The sequence below is a fragment of the Caretta caretta genome, chromosome 8 (assembly GCF_965140235.1).
Source record: "Caretta caretta isolate rCarCar2 chromosome 8, rCarCar1.hap1, whole genome shotgun sequence".
Lineage (NCBI taxonomy): Eukaryota > Metazoa > Chordata > Testudines > Cheloniidae > Caretta > Caretta caretta.
Genome location: NC_134213.1, coordinates 45,205,153 through 45,225,000, shown reverse-complemented (window position 1 = coordinate 45,225,000; position 19,848 = coordinate 45,205,153). Strand labels below are relative to the sequence as shown.

Here is a 19,848-nt window from a genome sequence, read left to right as displayed (position 1 = left end):
TGGTGGCCAGGCCTGGAGGAGGGAGGTTGGCTGGTTGATGAAGCTCTGACCTGGGGTATGAGATAAGAATCAGTTCTCTGCTCTACTCCAGACTGGGTGTGTGATCTGGGGCCAGTCCTTCAGTCTCTGGGCCTCCATGCCCCACCTGGGATTGCCTTTCCTCACCTCACAGGGGGGTAAACTCATTAATAACAATCCCTAGCCCTTATCTAGCATTCTTCATCACCTCAGAGCACTTTGCAAACGTGGTCAGTATCTTTTACAGATGGGGAAACTGAAGCAGAGAGTGGGGAGGTGACTTGCCCAAGGTCACCCAGCAGGCCTTCAGCAGAACTGGGACTTGAACCCAGGTCTCCTGAGTGCTTGTGCTGCTTAGATACCAGTGTGATGGGGGCTGTAAAAGCAGGTAAATGGAAGGAGGCTCATCCATCTATATAGGGCAAAGGGGCAGGTAAACGTGTGCATGGGGTGGGACAGTGCTGCAACCACCTCCTGCTACTTTTGGGTGCTCAAACTGAGATACCTTGAGCCTGACTTTAAGAAGTGCTGCACTTGTACAGATGCCTCTGGGAGCTGCAGGTGCTCAGCATCTGAGCATCCAGGCATGTTTCAAAGTAGAAACCCAATTTTAGGCCTGGTCTACACTTCAAACTTTTGTTGACATAACTATGTCAGTCAGGGTGTGGTGGTTTGTTTTGTTTTGCTGACATAGTTATGCTGGTAAAAGCTTTTGAATAGATGCAGTTATAGATGCCAAAAAGTCCTTTTGAAAGTATAGCATGTTTCATTTGAGGAATCACGATAAGATATAGCTACAGAAGAACTTTTGCTAGGATAAACTGCACTAGGAGGGCTGGCCAGTATAACTGTACCTGTATAATTACACTAGCGAACCCTTTCTAGTGTAGACAAAGCCACAGTTGATATGTCTGGAAATGTTGGCCTTAAGCTTTCTGAGTCATCCCTGTCTGGTAATTGTGGTTCATGGTAGTTAACCTTTACTTTTATCACAGCAACTGGTGCTCTATAAAACATTCATTCATCTACTTCTGTGCACTATAGTGAGATCTAAGTAAATAGTGTTTGTAAAGTGGTATATAAGGGTAAATAGTATTAGGACTAATCAGGGGAAGAGATGGAAATAGAATTCAGGACATACTTAGGAACTCTGCACAAGCTTGTCCTCTGTGTGAGCTTTATAACCTGCAGGTCAGGGCTACATATGCTTCCTAGATCCCTGAAATTGGTATGTGTTCAGAACACCAAGAAATGTCCTTACACTGTAAATACCTGAAAATAGCACTTGAGAACTAAATAGTCCTCACCAAAACAGGCTGGAGGCAGTTGTATGTAGAGACTATTAATAACAAAGAAGGGATGGACTGACTATTAGAACAAATGTGGCTTTACTAATCTGAACTGTTTTGAAGTTATGCGGAGTCAAAAAAATAACACATTTCCATCTTGGACCCTATATCTCCTGAAAAATTCTGCCTTCCTATAAATTAATTCCTGTGAAATTTCCAGTAGGATTAGATAGATTTGATGAAGTTACTGTCAAAATCTAGTTTGGTGGAAGTCTTGCTTCAGTCTTAATCCTGGAGAGATTAGAATTTCTCCCTAAATTGCAATTCATTGATTGGCTTTTTGGTTTGTTCCCCCTTTAAAAGCTTTATAATATCAAAGTGAGAGTTAATGTCCAAGGATGCTCCTAGGATGCTTGAACGTGGCGAGTGCATATTGTTTCTGTGTACAATATCCTGTTACAGCTGCTTGTTCCTGAATTGTCTTGACATGTGTTTGACTACAGGTCTATGTTCTCTCACTGCTGTTTGTTATTATTATTGTTGTTTGTTACATCAAGTCATGTAATTGTTGTTTACCAGGTATGTAGGTAACAAAATTCACTTGCTCTGTAGGGTGATTCAGCTAAGTCTCTTAAAGATAATAATATCAGTGTTAGTCTGTACCTTGTCACTTTCTATAAAACTACATAGTAAATTGGGTGGGGTTTTTTGCTTTGTGAAGAAATCTAAAGATTTTTTTTTTTTTAAAAGATAGTTTTCCCTAACAACTTAAATGTAGCTTCTCTTCAAAAACTCCAGTGTCAACGTGTAACTTTGTCTTTTATGCAAAGCTCTCTCCAAATAGTGAAGATTTTAATTTTGTGGGGAAAGCATCTATTCACTACAGGTTTCAGAGTAGCAGCCGTGTTAGTCTGTAGCCACAAAAGAAAAGGAGTACTTGTGGCACTTTAGAGACTAACCAATTTATTTGAGCGTAAACTTTCGTGAGCATTTGTTAGTCTTTAAGGTGCCACAAGTACTCCTTTTCTATTCACTACAGTAACACCAATAATAATACAGTATTCCTTGCTTGCTGTCCCCATGACTTGCTCTGCAGATCTGTGATTGTCAACATAGTAGAATTCAAGGCATGTGAATGGCACTGTAAAATTAACTAGGTAAAGCAAAAATTCTGTAGTAATTAGCTGTTGGGAATCTGTGTGATGACCGTCAGAGAATGGAAGAGATCTGTGCAACTTGCTGAGCCTGCTGGGTTTCTTACAAGAAGATGTGTTCCCCTCATGTTATCTGGACTGGTGATCAGTTAGGTCATGCCAATCCTCGACTCCGGGAGCCATCCTTACCCTGCTCCACTGTGAGAAACCCCACTCCCAGGCTGTTCCATGCACAGCCTCTAGCATGTAAGCTGTTCCCAGCTATGTGAGTGATCACTTTTGGCCAGCCACTGCTTGGATTGTGCAACCGAATGAACTAGCCAATATCTCCGGTCCCAGACACAACCCTAGGAACCTCCATCTTGCAGTGTTCAGTTATGCCCGCTGAATGCTGCAAGCTTATATGAGTTTGTCAATTTAACAAAGGCTTGTTATCCCAAGTGGAGTCTCTGACATGCTTCAAACCAAACACACTGCTTCAGGTAGAATAAACAAACAAACTTATTAACTACTGTCAAGGCTGATTCCCCACTCTGGCACTTCGAGTGCAGAAGGTGGAGGCCCACAAGGATTCTAAAAATTAATACTGGCCACTCCAGGCTTGTATTAAACTCCCAAGGTTACAACTTCTGTCTGACCTTGGACTGGTAAATGCTGCCACCATCCAAGCGCAGAACCCCTTTGAGAGCCCAGGAAGGCGCACTTGAGAATTCCTTCCTGTGGGGTACTCTCAAGCCCTTTCACACACCACCACCACCCCTCTCTTGCCCCCCGTCCAGGGAAGAGCTGAGAAAGAAAAACAAAGGAAATCAGCTGTTGCCACTAGCTAATTAAACAACATGTGCACAAACCTCATAGGACACAAAAATCCAATTCTGTTCTTAAAAAAGGTAAATTTTATTAAAAGAAAATACGTCTGGGTACTCAGACTATTGCTAGATTTAAAAAAGAGCAAATGCAACAATTAAGCACCAAGAATAGCTTTCTTGAAGAACAGCTTAAAGGTTACAAGCAAAACAAAAGCACCTGCGGTTAGCACAGAGGAATCCACAAGCTGTAAAGAAATAAGAGATAAACCTAATCACGTCTTCCTAGACTTTTCCTGATCTACTTACATATCTGGGGTTTCAAATTAGTAGTTTCTAGGTATGATACTGATGGGTTTTCATACCTGGCCCAAGCTTCTTACAACATAACTGCTGCTTTGTCCCCTTCTCCCTGGGAGAACAACCACAGACAGACAAAAGGGAAGTCTTTTCTCAATTTAAAAAAAGTTCTAGCCTTCCCATTGGCTCTTTTGGTCAGGTGCCCACTCACTTCCTTTACCTGTGCATAGCAGCGAGACTTTTAACCCTTTACAGGTAAAGCAAGTAGAGAACAGCTACTAAGAAGGATTTTATAGCTGGCTAGCTGGCTGGCTGGGTGTCCATAAAAGGGAGCTGTCCCGTCCCCCCCCTTCATTTATCATGAATACAGAAGAGAGATTTTAAGTGATTATAAGTCAAAACAGTCAATTTTGCAAACCGCTTTTTGCTGTGGTTCAGCTCCTGTCCTGAAACTGATGTTGGTGTGGCTGGTAAATGATTAGTAAATGCCCGTGCTGTATCAGCGTCCCCATCCTTTTATAGTAAAGCTTCTCATAGGCACCACGGTGTTGGCCAGAACATTGCAGCTAAATTCCATCTTGGGTAATTCCATTCTGTCTCCTTAAAGTCTCCTTGTAATTTCAGTTAGGCACAGGATTCTTCTTCCCTACACAACAGTTTATAACGAGAAGTGTTGCTGCAGGCTGTCAAACAGCTGCTACCTTCACTCTGTGTGGCTGTGTTTTCTTGCTGGGTGTAGGGTTTCTGTGTGCAGTCTGCAAAGCCCTTTGGAATCCTTCAGGGTGAAAGATGCTCTAAAAATACATCTCTGTTGGCTGTGGTACATAATTATTTTCAATTAATGCAAAACTGTTCTAGTATTCTGACTAGAAATTCCACTAACCATCATGCAAATAATTCATTTGGCAGAAGTGTTTTGTTGCTTGAAAAACTTAAATGATGGATTGAAATCAATCTACGCTGACATGGGGGGCGGGGGGTTGGAAAACCAAGAGATCTCCCTTCCCGCCTGTGGGTATGTAGTGGGCACTGGGGCATTGTGTTTTCTCCTCTTTCCTTCAGTCAGGTGCAGAGCTGCCATGGGAAACACCACTAGTGATCGACTGTCTGGGGAACGCCATGGCTCCAAATCTCACCGCTCCGATGGAGCCAGTAGCACCCATTCCACGAAGGATCATCCCCACAAGATCATGGTGGGCAGCACTGATGACCCCAATGTTTTCAGCACCCTTGACTCCAAGGTATGGGCTGGACTCTCTGTCCTATTCCCCATCCTTACAGGATAATAACCAATGATACAGGTCACCATATTGGCAGCTCTGCTGAGCTCATTTTCTAGCAGATCTGAGTCAATGACATTTGTCATTTATTTATTTATTTATTTGGTAAGTGCCTAATTACCTTGCAGTGTGTACAATACACCCCGCTACAGTTAGTGCTTAGGGGTGATACAGTGTGTATAGAATGCTCCTAGTCAAAGGGTAGCAGGAAAAGGGGCCCATTTAGAAGAAGGTCCAGAGAATAGAGTGAGAAGAGGACACAACGCAAAGGCTGTCATTTAGCTTGGACAGAGAAATCAGGAAATGACTTGGGCACGTCCTCAGCTGGGGTAAATTCTCTCAGCTCTATTGTCTGAAGTGGAGCAATAATAATGTAATGCCAGGTGCAATGCTGCATCTCAGACTCCAGAGTCTAGGGGAGAAGGGGGTCATCCTCCTATTGAAGACAGTGCATAGATCAAGGAATGTGGGAACGGAGGCATTTGGATTCTACAGCAAGGAGGGCTGTGTAAGTGCCTAGATCCATGAGGTGGCAAAGGGGTCTTGTGACTTGGACACAGAGGTTGTTGGTGAGGGCAGTGGAGAGGAGGTGTGAAGTGGAGAGGAAGTCAAAGCACTGGAGTAGATGTCGGGGGGGGGGCAACAAATGGAGTAATCTGTGATGCATTGTGGAGCTGGAAAATCTGCGCTGCTCCTGCTCTGATGTGTGCTGAAGGGCTATGGGGGAACAATGTGACTGGAGAGCCAGCCCTGATCCCTGCTGTATCTGCACCTTGGCTAGGCTGTGGGATGGCTCTTGTTTCCTTCATGCAGCTTGCTGGGGAGAAGGAGTTTATGTCATGGCAGCATGATCTGGAAGAGTCAGTAAAGCCTTCACAGCAGGCTCGTCCCACTGTCATCCGCTGGGCTGATGGAGGCAAGGAGGTCTTCATCTCTGGGTCCTTCAACAACTGGAGTGCCAAGATCCCACTCATCAAAAGGTATTTCCTCTCTCTGGGAAGCCTTTGCACGTGCAAGTCGCAATAACTTGAGGAAGAGGGGTGATAAATTATTTAACCAAAGTGTTTTATATTTAACCAGTTCCCTCTACTAGATTTCTCACTGTTCTTCGGGGCTGTGTTCCTTAGCTGAAGTATGGACTGGTGAATTTTTATGGTTTTATTAGCCAAAATAGCTTTGAAAATCAACAAAATTACAGCAAGTGAAATAAAGTTGGTTATAAAGTCTACAGTGTCAAAAACTGAACTCCACTTGAGACGTTGCTATCTTCAAGAAGTAATAAATCAGTTCAATTAATTCAAGGACTTAGTCTTGGTAACAAAACCATGCTAACTTCCCCAGTTCTATACCAATCTGGGCAGATGATTTTGGTGTCAACATGGAACTACAGATCGTTGAATATGGATTCTTCCAAGCATATCTTCCAGTGGCATTATGGGACTGCTTGGGGCAGTCCAAGCGAAACAATTCTAAGGTAGAATTTAGAAATTTTGGCAAGTTCCTTAATTATCCACGCTGTGCCACAAGCATGCCCTCATCCAGTGCATACATTTGTATGTGTGTGGTGTTGGTTCAGGTTGTGTGTGAATGTACAGGGCAGGTGTAGGTGGGTGGGGTAGGACTGGTCTGTGATGTGTTGAGATGTCTCTCGATGCGGAGTGTCTCTTAGCACAATGGTTCTCAACCATGAGTACACATACCCCTGAAGGTACAGAGAGGTCTTCCAGGGGGTACATCAGCTCATCCAGATATTTGTCTAGTTTCACAACAGGCTACATAAAAAGCACTAGTGAAGTCAGTGCAAACTAAAATTTCATACAGACAGTGACTTGTTTCTACTGCTCTATATACTATACACTGAAATGTAAGTACAATATTTATATTCTAATTGATTTATTTTATAATTCTTTGTAAAACTGAGAATGTAAGCAATTTTTCAGTAACAGTGTGCTGTGAAACTTGTGTATTTTTATGTCTGATTTTGTAAGCAAGTAGTTTTTAAGTGAGGTGAAACTTGGGGGTACTCAAGGAAAATCAGACTCTGGAAGGTTGAGAGCCGCTGTCTTTGCACTGCAGGAATTCTGTCTGTGCTCTCCAAATCAGTACTGTGTGAGCTGAGCTTAGGCACTAGGAGGCTCGAACTATCTGGGACCGTTGCTGTGTCCGGTGACCCTGTGGAAGAGCAATTTCTGCGGTGCTATTTCTGTAACAACACTGTGTCTTGTTCTTCTCCTCTCTCCTTTCAGCCACAATGATTTTGTTGCTATTCTGGACCTGCCCGAGGGCGAGCACCAGTACAAGTTTTTTGTGGATGGCCAGTGGGTTCATGACCCTTCAGAGGTAACTCTCAGCTGTTTTCTCTCCCCAGAGACAAAGTGAGTGCTCCTCTTAGGCTCAGTATGCTGCCTCAGCGCTGCAGAAATGCAGTGTGCACCCCATGCCCTAGGCTAGTTCAGCCTATCCTCCCTGCTTCTGCTGTAACATTTTCTTTCATTGGCTAGGATGGTACAGCACCAGCAGCCGTCACCCTGCTTTGACTCGTGCGGCACTGATTGTTCCTCTCTATACTCTGGTAACACGTTGAGGCTGTTTCACCCCATAAGCATTTCTGTGCATGTAGCTAATGGAATAGCCTCTCTGCATCCATCGCTTGATTCCATGTCCCAGCCCCTTGCTTCTTAGGACTAGCATTACACCAGATTCCTCCCTGTGGCCTTGAGTCCCTCATGCAGCAGTCTGGGTTTGAAATTAAAATTAAGGCATTTTTCTTTAACATTGCCTGGGCAGAGGTGCAGAGAGCAGGAAGGGATCGGGGAACATTGTAGGGTGAGGAGGGGTAGGGATGGGAAATAAGATACCAGTTCCACTGATTTATTCCTTCTGGGGCCTAGCTCCATGCTCAAACAGATCATGTAACCCTACTCTAGATCATCTGGTGACCCTCAACAGTGTTAAAAGGGGCAGTTGGGGACCAGAATTCCTTTCAACCAGTTTCAGTGTAACCACCCAGACTAGGGCATCTGGTTCCCTTAATCTTCTCACTCAGAAGTGATGCCTACAGCTGATAAAGGGGGAGCATAGTAATCTAGTTATCTGCTGGTAGGAGGATGGGCCTACAGAAGAGGATTATTAAAGCAGAGTGTGGGGGTGGAGTTGCATAGATTGCCAAAATTGAGAGTAATTGGAAAGCGAAAGGGTGTGAACAGTGAGAAAATGCTAATGAGGCATGCCTGTGAGCTCCTGTATTTAGATAAGAGTCTGAAACTTCTGCATCCCAGAGTCTAGCAGGGCATTCTTCAACATAGTGTCTCTTGAGCCTTGGGCAGCTCTTGTGGGTTATCTGCTCTACCTCTGCCTCTTGGTTTGACACACGGATGGGTGATGTATGTGCTACTGTAGCAGGGGGATAGATAAATGAGATGTGTGATTGTCCATGTGCAGGTGGGGGAGAGAGGGCTAGGAAGAGTGTGAGTGTGTCAGTGGGAAGGGGATGTAGGTAGGTAGGAGGTAGATCACTGTCTTCACTTTTCATTTCAGCCTGTGGTCACCAGCCAAATGGGCACCATTAACAATCTGATTCACGTCAAGAAGTCTGACTTCGAGGTATTTGATGCATTAAAGGTGGATTCTCTGGAGAGCTCAGAGACTTCGTGTCGAGGTAAATTTCTCATGGCACTCCGTGCATGCTGACATTGACTGTGACACATGCCTCTTTCCTCCTTCAAGACTTGCTCAGAGCTCCTATGACACTGATTTCACCAAAGGGGAATGAGCCCCTTGAGTTGGAACTCCAGCTGACAGCTGCGTGGGTGCCTGACACGCAGCTGTGAGAAGTAGTGTTTGTTGTTATATTGCACCATTGCCCAAGGACCCAATGCTGTGCAATGCACACACTCTGAAGAGCTTGCTGTCTGAGTGTCTTGTAAGTGCGAGTGATTTAGTTGTCTGATCTGAGCCTTATGAGTGTGAATGGGGGGGTCAGTTGTGTGAAGGTGCTGAGGTGCCAGAGTTTTTTAAAACTGAAATCTAACACACTAGATTTGCCAATTTTAAGCATTATGGCAGTGTTGGAATGGAATTTAATTAGGATAACCCCTTTTTAGTGAGTCCAAGGAGCACTGGCTTACTAATTTTATCACTTTTACCTTGGACAGGGTTTCTCCAACCAGGACACTTGGTGCTTTTAACCAATTGGCAGTTTATTAATTCACCCAGAACCACATAAATGGACAATCAACAATTTATCAACCAAATGTAGATACAAGCAATAATTTAGGCATGTACTGAACACAAAATACGCATGCAGTCATGTAATTAACATAAACCAGTGTGAGGAACAATACAAATCACCAAAATTTCTTCTGATATTTTCTGACAATCATCAGTTATCAATTCTTTAGTCTCTGTAATACATAGATATTAAGGTCAGAAGGGACCATTATGATCATCTAGTCTGACCTCCTGCACAATGCAGGCCACGGAATCTCACCCACATGAACATGCTTCTGGGACTTCTCCAAGGAATAAGAGTGCACTGGTCCTAGGGCATACTGTGGTCACTGCTATTGGAATTGTTTGGTATGAGGGGTTCTAGTTTAAAATATCAAGCGCAATTGCTTAAAGTTGTTTTAAGTCTCTTAGGCCAATTTGTGGAGTTGACAAATGGGAAGATACATATAACATTAGTTCATTAAATGCCAAAATATAGTTACTTGAGGTCTCACTAAAAAGAGTGTGGACCTAACAAGGTAACTCTGTCATTTATGCTAACGAGCAGAAAGAAATACAATCCCTGAAATACAATCTCATCACTTCTTAGTCCGGTAACCCTGGGGTCGGGGGGAGTCTTTTCCATGCTGTCGGTCCAAGCATCAGTAGCACTTCTGGATTCTGCAGCTTCTTTGTGGGTTTAGTCAACTGCTTTGTCCTGTAACTCTGGAGAGGGGGGTGGGAGAGAGAGTGTCTACAGGGGTACAGCTAGCTTTGGGTACTGTGACCGGGGCCCTAGTGGGGGCCACCTATGGTCACTCAGGGTGAATGGCAAAAAACTGGGCAGCCAAACCCCAAAAAGCTGGTGGATATTCCAGTACTTAGATTTACCAAGCCAGCATAAAACAGCTTTTTTATTACCTTACTGGTTACTCAGATGTCCAAACAACACAGTTCCATTAAAGTGATCCAGCCTCAGGCCTCCATCCAGGTACCCACGTCAAATATGATGAAAATTTCTTTAAATCTTATTTCATCATATAAAAGAAAAGGTTCTACCAATCCCAAAGGATTGGACACATTACCTCCCAGGTTAATGAATGTTTCAGATCTTGCCCAAATACACACTACAGCCAATTCTTATTAACTAAACTAAAATTTATTAAAAAACGAGAGAGAGAGAGAAAGTATGGTTAAAAGATCAACATACATACAGACATGAGTTCAATTCACTGAAGTGCAGATTCATAGCAGAGATGGTGAGCTTTGAAGTTGCAAATAGTTCATAGTCCAATGTCCAAATCTCACATTCAGGGCGTACCAGCATAACTGGGACCTCAGTCTTGCGACTCGAACTTCCCCTGACGAAGCCTAAGTAGATCTGAGATGACAGAATCAGAACCCAAGGATCTTTTATACAATTTCATGTCCTCTTTGACAAGTTGGGATTTCCTTGGGGAACAAAAAGGTAATTAGGATGACTTTGAAGGAGGTCCATCACCGGTATTTAGCTATATGAATTAATATAAGGCCATTTGCTTGTTCCTCCACCATTCACAGTACATTTCAAAGAGAGATGAATGCCAAGATATCCCGTGTTTACAATTCATTTAAATGATAGGATCTTCTTTTGACCTCTGAATGATCAGAATACAGCATAGACAGGGACTATTGATTACATTGTTGACCCTACTCATACAAAAACACAAACATTATCTTCCCCACATGTCTTCTATGGGTTATTTATTTTGCAGGATGTTTAACCCTTTCTAGCCATGCATTACAGGTATATACAGTAGCCTCAGGTTTATATGCCTTGTTTTGGGGTCCACTGGAGGAGGCCAAAACTTTTTTTTTTTTTTTGACACTGGCCAGTCTTAGTGCTCAGATTTCAGCTTTTGGTTTCTCCGCCTCTGTTAGTATCCAGTAGATGGTGCCTGTATATAACAAATATCTTCAATCTCTTTCTTATTGGAGGCTTTTTATGTTTGATTCATTTCAAATAATGCATTTCTGTACTAACCCAGACTATTGACTGGAATTTCTCCCTCTTCAAGCGATTTCTTTTGATATTCCAAAGTTACACGTTGGGGAGTTGCTATCTACTTTTTTGGTCACAAGCTTCCTAGCTGATTTCAATTTGCGTTCTACACACGTCTCTGGTTCTTAATTTCCAGTCAGATGGGAATTCTCACCACATGCAAATCATGAGAATTTCCTGTCTAGGAACTCTCCTTTCCTGGGAACTGTGCAATTCAACCTTTAGTTTAATTGAAACTCCCAACAAGATGTTCCCCTGTGGTGATGTGCATATTGATTTCCATGCTCTGTTGCTCCATGAGGAGGCTCCAGTTTGGGATTTGCATGGGGGTGCATGGTGGTAATCCTGGTCGCTGTGAAGATGAGGGAGAATAGGGTGATTGCTTCCTGGGTAGATAAGCAGAGAGAGGGCTATAATAATAACCTATTATCAATATATATCTAAGACATATTTGACATCTATATATCTTACAGCCCTGCTGGGACCAGAAGCTTCCATTGTGCATCAGCGTCTGGCTGGTTTAGGATTAGAGTTAATTGTTTTAGTAGTAATCTGTGTAGAAAACCTCCACTTTCTTTGTGCTCACATTGCAGCAAAGATCACTGGGTTACCTCTCCAGGTGCCAGCTGTGCTAGGTTGACCTGGGATCACTTACTGGTAGTTCAGTCATGTGTCAGGGAGTCCTGCAGCAGCGAATCATGTAGATTAGGGGTGGGCAAACTTTTTGGAAACCACATCCAGTTTCCAAAATTGTATGGAGAGCTGGTTAGGGAAGGCAGTGTCTCCCCAAACAGCCAGGCGTGGCCTGACCACCACCACCCCCTCCCCACTTCTCGGCCCCTAATGGCTCCCCCAGGACTCCTGCCCCATCCACCACTCCCTGTCCCCTGACCACCCCCAGACTCCCCACCCTAACTTCCCCCTGCCACCCCATCCAAGCCCTCCTCTTCTTCCTGACTGCCCCCCCCACCCCCGGGACCCCTGCCCCATCCAACCCCCCTGTTCCCTGCCCTCTGACTGCCCCGACCCCTGACCACCACCTCGAATTTCCCTGCTCTCTATCCAGCCCCCCTGTTCCCCGCCCTCTGACTGCCCCAACCCCAGTGCACAGCCCTGACCACCACCTCGAACTCCCCTGCTCCCTGCCCTCTTACTGCGCTGCCTGGAGCACCAATGGCTGGCGGCGCTACAGCCGTGCCGCCCAGAGCACCGGGTCAGGCCGCAGCTCTGCAACTGCACTGCCAGGCTGCCCAGAGCATTGTGCCAGCGGTGCTGCACGCTGAGCCTGCAGGGGAGGGAACAGCAGGGAAGGGGCCGGGAACTAGCCTCCCGGGCCAGGAGTTCAGGGGCCAGGCAGGAGGGTCCCACGGGCTGTAGTTTGCCCACCTCTGATGTAGATCATTTGAGAAGCCCATCTGCTGCTGCTGATACATCTTACACAGCAGTGGTTTTCAAACTTTTTTTTCTGGGGACCCAGTTGAAGAAAATAGTTATGCCCGCAACCCAACAGAGCTGGGGATGAGGGATGAGAGGTTTGGGGTGCAGGAGGGCCTCTGGGTTTGGGGGGGGCTGGGGCAGGGGGTTGGGGTGTGGGAGGGGGTAAGGGCTCTGGGCTGGGGATGAGGGGTTTCGGGTGCAGGAGGGGCTCTGGGTTTGGGGGGGGCTCAGGCCTGGGGCAGGGGATTGGGGTGCAGACTTACCTCCGGTGGCTCCTGGTCAGCGGTGCAGCGGGGGGGGGCTAAGGCAGGCTTCCTGCCTGTCCTGGCACCATGGACTGCACTGCACCCTGGAAGTGGCCAGCAGCAGGTCTGGCTCCTAGGCAGAGGTGCGCGAGCCGCTCCACGCAACTCTCGCCCACCGGTGCCTCACCCTCACCCCTCCCCTGGCCAGTGGGAGTGTGGAGCTGGTGCTTGGGGCAGGGGCAGCGTGTGGAGCCCCATAGCCCCCCTGCCTAGAAGCCGAACCCGCTGCTGGCCGTTTCCGGGGCACAGTGCAGTGTTGGAAAAGGTAGGCACTAGCCTGCCTCAGCTGGGCAGCACCCCTGATGGGACTCTTAACGTCCCGGTTGGTGGTGCTGATCAGAGCAAGGCAACCCAGCGTGTTACATGCCGCAACGCACTATTTGAAAAACACTGTTATACAGAGGCTTATGCTAGAGTGGGAAATAAGTGCAATGTGACTCTCAAATAACCCCTTCAGTGCAGCCCCTTAGTATGGTCCTGGCACCTAGATGTATCCCCATTGGAAGCCACTGCTTGCAGAAGGTGTTGCCAAGGCCATGGAGTTGAGATGTTCTGTTGCACATGTCTGCTCTCTTGGACTTGCAGCCCAGTGCCAATCCAGGGTTAATTAAAGAAGCCAGTGCTAGAAAGACCCTGCTGTGTCCCTCTAGTCCATGCCTGGGGGCCTCAGCAGGTGTCACTAGAGCTTTGTCCAGACTCACTTAAATTCGTCTCAAGTGATGAAGCTTCTGACACTTCCCTTCACATCTCCTTGGTGTTTTGTAGACCTGTCTAGCTCCCCACCAGGACTCTATGGCCAGGAAATGTATGTGTATCGACCGGAGGAGCGCTTCAAATCCCCACCCATCCTCCCTCCTCACCTCCTCCAAGTCATTCTCAACAAGGACACCAACATCTCTGTGAGTAGCAGCCTCGCCCTCTGAGTGGGCACATAGCTGGGTGTGGAGCAAGCAGGGGAGTTTGTGCTGAATGCTAAGAGGCTCTGCAGTAAGAGCAAAGGTGGCAAGAGGGTGCCCCCCAAAGTTCTGCAACATGTCCTGCTGCAGTCTTCGTACCTGTACAGCCTGAGGGCATCATGGATCTCAGCATGCAGTACTCCACGGGTTCTCAAACTTCATTGCACTGCAACCACCTTCTGACAACAAAAATTAGTACACAACCCCAGGATGGGGGACCGAAGCCTGAGTCCCGCCGCCCCAGCTGGGGGGGGGGGGGGGGCAAAGCCCAAGGGCTTCAGCCCCAGGTGGGGGGCCTGTAAACTGAGTCCTGCCACCTAGGGTGGTGGGGCTTGGACTCGGGCTTTGGCCGTGGGCCCCAGCAAGTCTAATGCCAGCCCTGGTGACCCAGTGAAACAAGGTTGTGACCCACTTTGGGGTCTTCTATCTCAATCCAAGCAGACAGCCCTCGCTGTGTGCTGGTCAAAGCAGGCTGTACCTCTGCTCTGTGTTGGCTCCTTGCTCTCTGTGGTGCAAAGCCTGAGCTCCATCCTTGCTCTAGACAGTAGAACATTGCTAAAATCCAGAGTGTAAGTCTAATGTCCACTGACATGACTGATTCCTGCACACCCTAGAATGGCCTGGGGTTGGTGTTTGCGAGTTGTTTCCGCATGGAGAGCCTGTCTGTGGCTGCTGCTCCCAGTTCCCATTCGCCTCTGTAAACTGACCCTTCTCCTTGTTCTAGTGTGACCCAGCTCTTCTACCAGAGCCCAACCATGTCATGCTCAACCACCTCTACGCACTCTCCATTAAGGTAAGTGGTGGTCACATGGCGGGGTACCTACTTCACCTGTGAGGGCCTAGGAGAGGCTCCTGCTTTTATGATCTTCTCCTGCTGCTACAGGGTGTTGTGATGTGTGGCCCTGAAGTCTACACAGCAATGAAACGGATGCACAGCCTGAGCTGGCTGCAATGGGCCAGCCGCAAGTTTGTCTTTGCTGTGTAGAGAAATCCCGGAGCCCTTCTTCAGGTCTGGGAAAGGGAGCATCACTGCTAAATGCAAAGTGGAATAGATTGTTTAGCATAGGTAGCATATATTGCAAGGGACCATACCAGGTAGAGTGGCCTGTTAATATCCCTGCAGTCATAGGACAAAAAGAGGGGGTTAAGTGGGCTACAGTTTGTTGTAGTAAGCCCCTCTGTTGAGGGAGCCAGGGGGCACTGAAGCAGTTGGCACTGGCAAACTTTAGTGGTTCAAGGTGGACCAGGGTGTAGGACCGTGGAGGCTGATCACAGGGGCTGGAGAGGCAGTGGGGCTCCCTGGCCTGCTGCCTAGTCCAGTTCCAGCCTGGCTCCCTCGTTCCACATTGGCCTCTAACCTTGTTCTACTCTGTCCTTCCTATTAAAATACACACTCTGAAAAGTGGAACTGTCTGAATCCTGCTTATGTACAAATCGCATCGCAGCCTGAGTTATGGAGCTTCTGCGGTAGCTGGAATCTGCCCACCAGCCAAAGAGATTGCCCAGTAAACAAACCCACAAAATTAACCCGTAATTGACAGACACCCCTGCACGCCCCTGGCAATACAGAAACTGGCAAACAGGCAGAGTGCCAGCCCAGAGCTGAGTGACTGAGGCAGAGCAGGAAGCTGCAAGGCTCACTCTGGGATTGATGGTGAGGTGCATGCGGCTTTGGCTTCCCAAAGTCTGTCCCTGCAGCTGGCCTAGCTGCTGTTGCTGCGCCATAGGAGGGGAGGAGGCGAGGCGGCTGGCTGGGGGCTTTGCCGTCACCCTGGGTGGCTGGGATTGGAAGGCTGGAAGACCCTGACTGCTCCCTGCTTGCCTTGTGGAAGGTTTTCACTATTGTCTCTGAGAACAGCACTTCTCTGGGGCAAAAGCAACAGCTTCAAACACAGCTCTGTCGGTCTGCCCAGCTCAGTCTCACATGGGCTCCACTGTCTTCCTGAACTCCCCAGCCCCTCCCACTGGTCCCAGGTGCCTGTTGACCCCTGCTCATCACAGCTTGCAGGTGCTGTGCTTCGCTGTCACTTCCATTGATACCCTGTAGTTCCCCCTGGTATTTCCAGAGACTCCATTTGGGGTGAATCAATGCAGAACGTTTTGGGCAGCTCTCAGGGAAGGTTCTCATCTGTCCCACCCTCACTGGAGCTTGGGGGCAGGGAGGCAGAGCAGCCTGGCACTCTGCCTTTGCACCCCCTGCGAGGGAGTAGGGAGACCTGCATGTGTTTAGTTAAATAGGTAACCGATTCAGCCAGATTCACTGTGCCGATAGGCGTTTTCCCAGGATGTGTAGTTTTTGTCGGAAAACTTCCGACAGCTCTAGTGCCAGATGCTGCTGCCTTCCAGCTTGCCCAGAGCACTGCTACCAGACCCTCCTGTCATCCACAGCCTCCTTGCATGGCCATCAGGATTTATCTTGGAATTTATCTCCAGGGACTTGTCTCTGCTCGTCTTTCTGTGCCGCTCTCGGATTCCTCTGCTCCCCTAGCACTGACCTTTCTCTCTGCCTTCTTGCAGTCTAGCCAGCACAAGAGCAGTCTCTGCAACTGCTGGTGCTAGCAACAGCTCCCTGTTCTCTGTCTCAGTGACTCTCCTCATCTCGGATCTTGGCTAGGAGCTGTCTCTCCCCCTTACTGCATCTGTGTAACTGTCCCGGCACTGAAGTATCCTGGGGCCGTGGTGCATCTGTGATCCACATAACTAGCACTCAGCTCTGTTCTCTTGCAGGATGGTGTAATGGTGCTCAGTGCCACTCACCGCTACAAGAAGAAGTATGTCACCACTCTGCTGTACAAGCCCATCTGATCGTGTGCCTCGCTGCGTAGCACACGAGGAATGCCACGTTGTCTGCACGCACTGGGCCATAGGCCTACGAAGAACTGGTGGTTGGCTCTAGCTGAACCTGGCAGGGGTGGAAGGGGATGAGCCCAGCCCTGCTGGGTGTCTGAGCTATTCCCTCAGTATTCTGTTGGTGAGATTTGATTTGACCCTTTCATAGCCTCCCTCTGTGGAGTCCTCTGGCTTTGCTGAGTTCCCTGGCTTGGCCTGCTGCCTGACTCCCAGCGGGGGAGTCACAGCAGGGAAGGAGCTGCTGAAAGCTCTTCCCCAGCCCCTCTGCCTGTAAAGGCTTTGGCCAGTTCCTCCAGCAGTTGCCTGCGGTGGGGCAGAGCCATGTCACTCTCCCTTTGTACCCCATGCCAAGGCCCTCCAGAATGGCCTGCCTCGGGGCAGAGTGCAGGGGGTGTCTACACCTGAGCTCTGCAGGCCTGGGCTGGCTTCCTACCTCCCTGCACTCAGCTGATGGGACTGGAACGTGCACCTGGCTCCCCTGAGCAGAGACCAGGGTTAGTTCCAACACCACACACTCACTGCGTCAGAGGATTCGTTCCAACCCCCCTCCCCCACCACCACCACCACATACGCACACTATCCTGCCTGCCTCAGGCATCACCACCCCTCTCGAGCTGTGGGCCTAGGCCCCAGAATGCTGAGCCTTGACTTCTGTGGGGCCAAGAGGTGAGAATTTCCCAGGTTTAGGCCATGGCAGAAGGGCTCAGTGCTGCCCTCCTGGCCTGTGTAGCATAGGAACTGCAGCTGTGACAGAGCAATTAGTGCCCCTGAGAGGAAGAGCCTGAGCTGCTGAGATGTCTGTTGGCTGGAGCCTGGGAGCTCGCTCTCCTGCTGGGTCCGTGGCCTTTGCACAAGCTCTCGCATGTTTCCCAAGTGCCAGTCTGGATATTTTGTGGGAAGAACTGCAGTGCTAGTGGCCAGAAGCTGCCAGGGCTGCTCTGTCTGGGCAGGAGGCTCTCACATGCACCGGGGTTCTTGGCCTGGAAGCTGATCTCGCTGTTGGGACGACAGTCTCCTGCCCCATTGCGCTGAAGTGGCTGGTTCCATCTTGGCTAAGAGCTTTCCCAGGGTCCCAGTGCAGCCTGCCCCCCACTGAGCCCCTTCTCTCACTCTTCAGTGCAAGGTTCTCCACAGAGCTCACTGGCTCTGCAGCCCTTCTTTCTGTGGGGAGCACTGGTGGTTGAGCTCAGCCTCCCTGGTTCACTTATCCTGAGGAATGTTTAGTGAGTGTCATTGTCACAAGCCCTTTGGGCTAAGCCTCTGCCAGGTTCAGCTATTAGCTTGCGGGTGTGGGTGGGGAGAGGGCACTGCCATTGTACGCCGTTGCACTTTACTAGTCACAAGGAGAGCACTGGCTCCCAGTCCTCTTGGAGTAGCTCCAGGGGAGGGGGGGGTTGCTTTGTGTGATGGTGAGATGAGCATGGCTGTGCATGCACCGTAGCAGCTTCCAGCGGGGCCACAGCTCTGCTGGACCCTGGAAGGGCCACAGATGCCTGTGTGGGAGGCCAAGCTGGACACGCAGTAGCAGCTTCTGCCCAGCCCAGTCACACCAGCACGGCCATAGTGCTCACTGACCAAGAGGGAAATTTCTGCTTAGAGGGGAAAAGGAGGCAGGGCCAAGCCCGTCCTTCTGGGGCGGCTGCCTCTTCCCCCTTTGGGGTGGGGAGGACTTGGCAGTAAGGGCTCGCTGACAGGTCAGCCCAGCACTGCTGCGGTGCTGGGAAGGGCAGGCACTGGCTCTAGGCTATTGATTGATTAATTCTTGCTCTCTGTGCTGCGGGGTCTGGTCACTGTTAGGGCTGGTGCTAGCGCTAACGGGTAGGAGAGATGCTGGCTGCCTCAGGCCACACCAAGAGCCAGAGGCTCAGCTTGCTCCCTGATAACTGTCCCTGTGAGCACCTGTCAGCTGCAGGGGGCAGAGGGCCAAGTGAGGCAATGCTGCCAAGCTGTATGGGGCTGTTGCTGTCAAGGTGGAAAGCCCAGAGTCTGGGTGTTGTGGCCACTTAGCTGCCACTCTGCAGCGAGGCATTGGGGCTTGGCTAAAGGAAAGGGCTTGGACCAGGACATGCTGACACGGGCTCCAATTGCCAGCCCCTCACAGTCCCCAGTCCTGGAGGCAGGGGCCTAAGAGGGGCAGGTCTCCTGGTGCTAGGGTCACACACCCAGGAGAGCTCAGCCTACCACAAGGGGGAAGCAGCTGAGCCCCTTGTCTTGGCCCAGGCCTGTAGCACAGCAAAGGAATGCAGAGTGGCTGTCACAGCTGGCGCCTGCGTGTCAGGTCCCTGCATGCTGCATGGGGGTGGTGGAATCCCCAGCATCGAGCTGAAGGCACCCCCCTGGTCCCGGTCCTGCCCTGCCCTGCTGGAGCAGCAAGTGCAAAAGCCCTAGGAGGCCCTGCTGTCAGTGCCTGTGCTGTAGCTCCTGGCTGTGCTTTCCCGCAGGAGCTGCAGCAGATGCACAGGGCTAGTGACGCTGTGGGGGGGAGGTTCGCCTCAGCCCTTTCTGATAACAGCCCGGAGAGCTGTTTACTGCTGAACACAATGGCTGGTAGCTGGAGCGAGGGGGCTCTCTCATGCCCTGGGTTTGGCCTGCTGCTGGCTCTGGGATGGGGGTGCAAGCCTGGGTTTGGGGTGGGAGGGACACTACATGTGCTAGGCTCCCTTGCTGATTTGATGTAACTTGTAAAGCCAGGCTAAGATGTTGGCCCAAAAATGTGACTAATAAAGTTTGTTGCAGAAGTTGGAGGGACCTCATCTGTGCTGTGTCTGCATGCCAAGGAAGAGGGGCTGCACCAAGGACCCAGGCTGGCCATTTGTGTCGTTGGAGATAGCTGGCCCCTGGCCTGTACTGAGCCAAAACTGGCTGTGGGTGTGTCCTGTATCAGGGCTGGGGCTGCTCCTGTGAGCACGTGCCCCACACTCTCCTCTTCCTGCCAGCATAGCCTTATGCAGGTGCTGCAGGGAGGCCGTGCTTATGCAGGGCAGGTCACTGCAGGGGAAACTCAGCCAGACTGGGGCAGGGGGGCAAGCTCTTCACACTGGTGTCCTTGTCACTGTGCTGATAGTGCACCCCTCTCCCCCTGGGAATGGCCAGGTGTGTGGGGATGTGGGACAGCGCCCTTGAGGCTGCCTGCCCCTCAGCAGCCTTCATTGGCAAAGCTGTGGGAGCAGCCTGGGCTCCAGTGGAAGGGGAGTTGGGTTGCG

General features: G+C 49.3%; 1 protein-coding gene across 1 annotated transcript in view; it reads left to right on the top strand.

Annotated features, from left to right (window-relative positions):
* PRKAB2 (protein kinase AMP-activated non-catalytic subunit beta 2) overlaps positions 1 to 19,383 on the top strand; it is a 19,898-nt gene extending 515 nt beyond the window's left edge. Inside the window, exons 2-8 of the mRNA XM_048861895.2 lie at positions 4,630 to 4,808; positions 5,661 to 5,827; positions 7,094 to 7,187; positions 8,385 to 8,505; positions 13,605 to 13,738; positions 14,520 to 14,588; positions 16,523 to 19,383. Of these exons, the coding sequence (XP_048717852.1) occupies positions 4,647 to 4,808; positions 5,661 to 5,827; positions 7,094 to 7,187; positions 8,385 to 8,505; positions 13,605 to 13,738; positions 14,520 to 14,588; positions 16,523 to 16,600 (825 nt within the window). The 5' untranslated portion in view covers positions 4,630 to 4,646 and the 3' untranslated portion in view covers positions 16,601 to 19,383. The remainder of the gene's footprint in view (positions 1 to 4,629; positions 4,809 to 5,660; positions 5,828 to 7,093; positions 7,188 to 8,384; positions 8,506 to 13,604; positions 13,739 to 14,519; positions 14,589 to 16,522) is intronic.
* Positions 19,384 to 19,848: the final 465 nt, after the last annotated feature.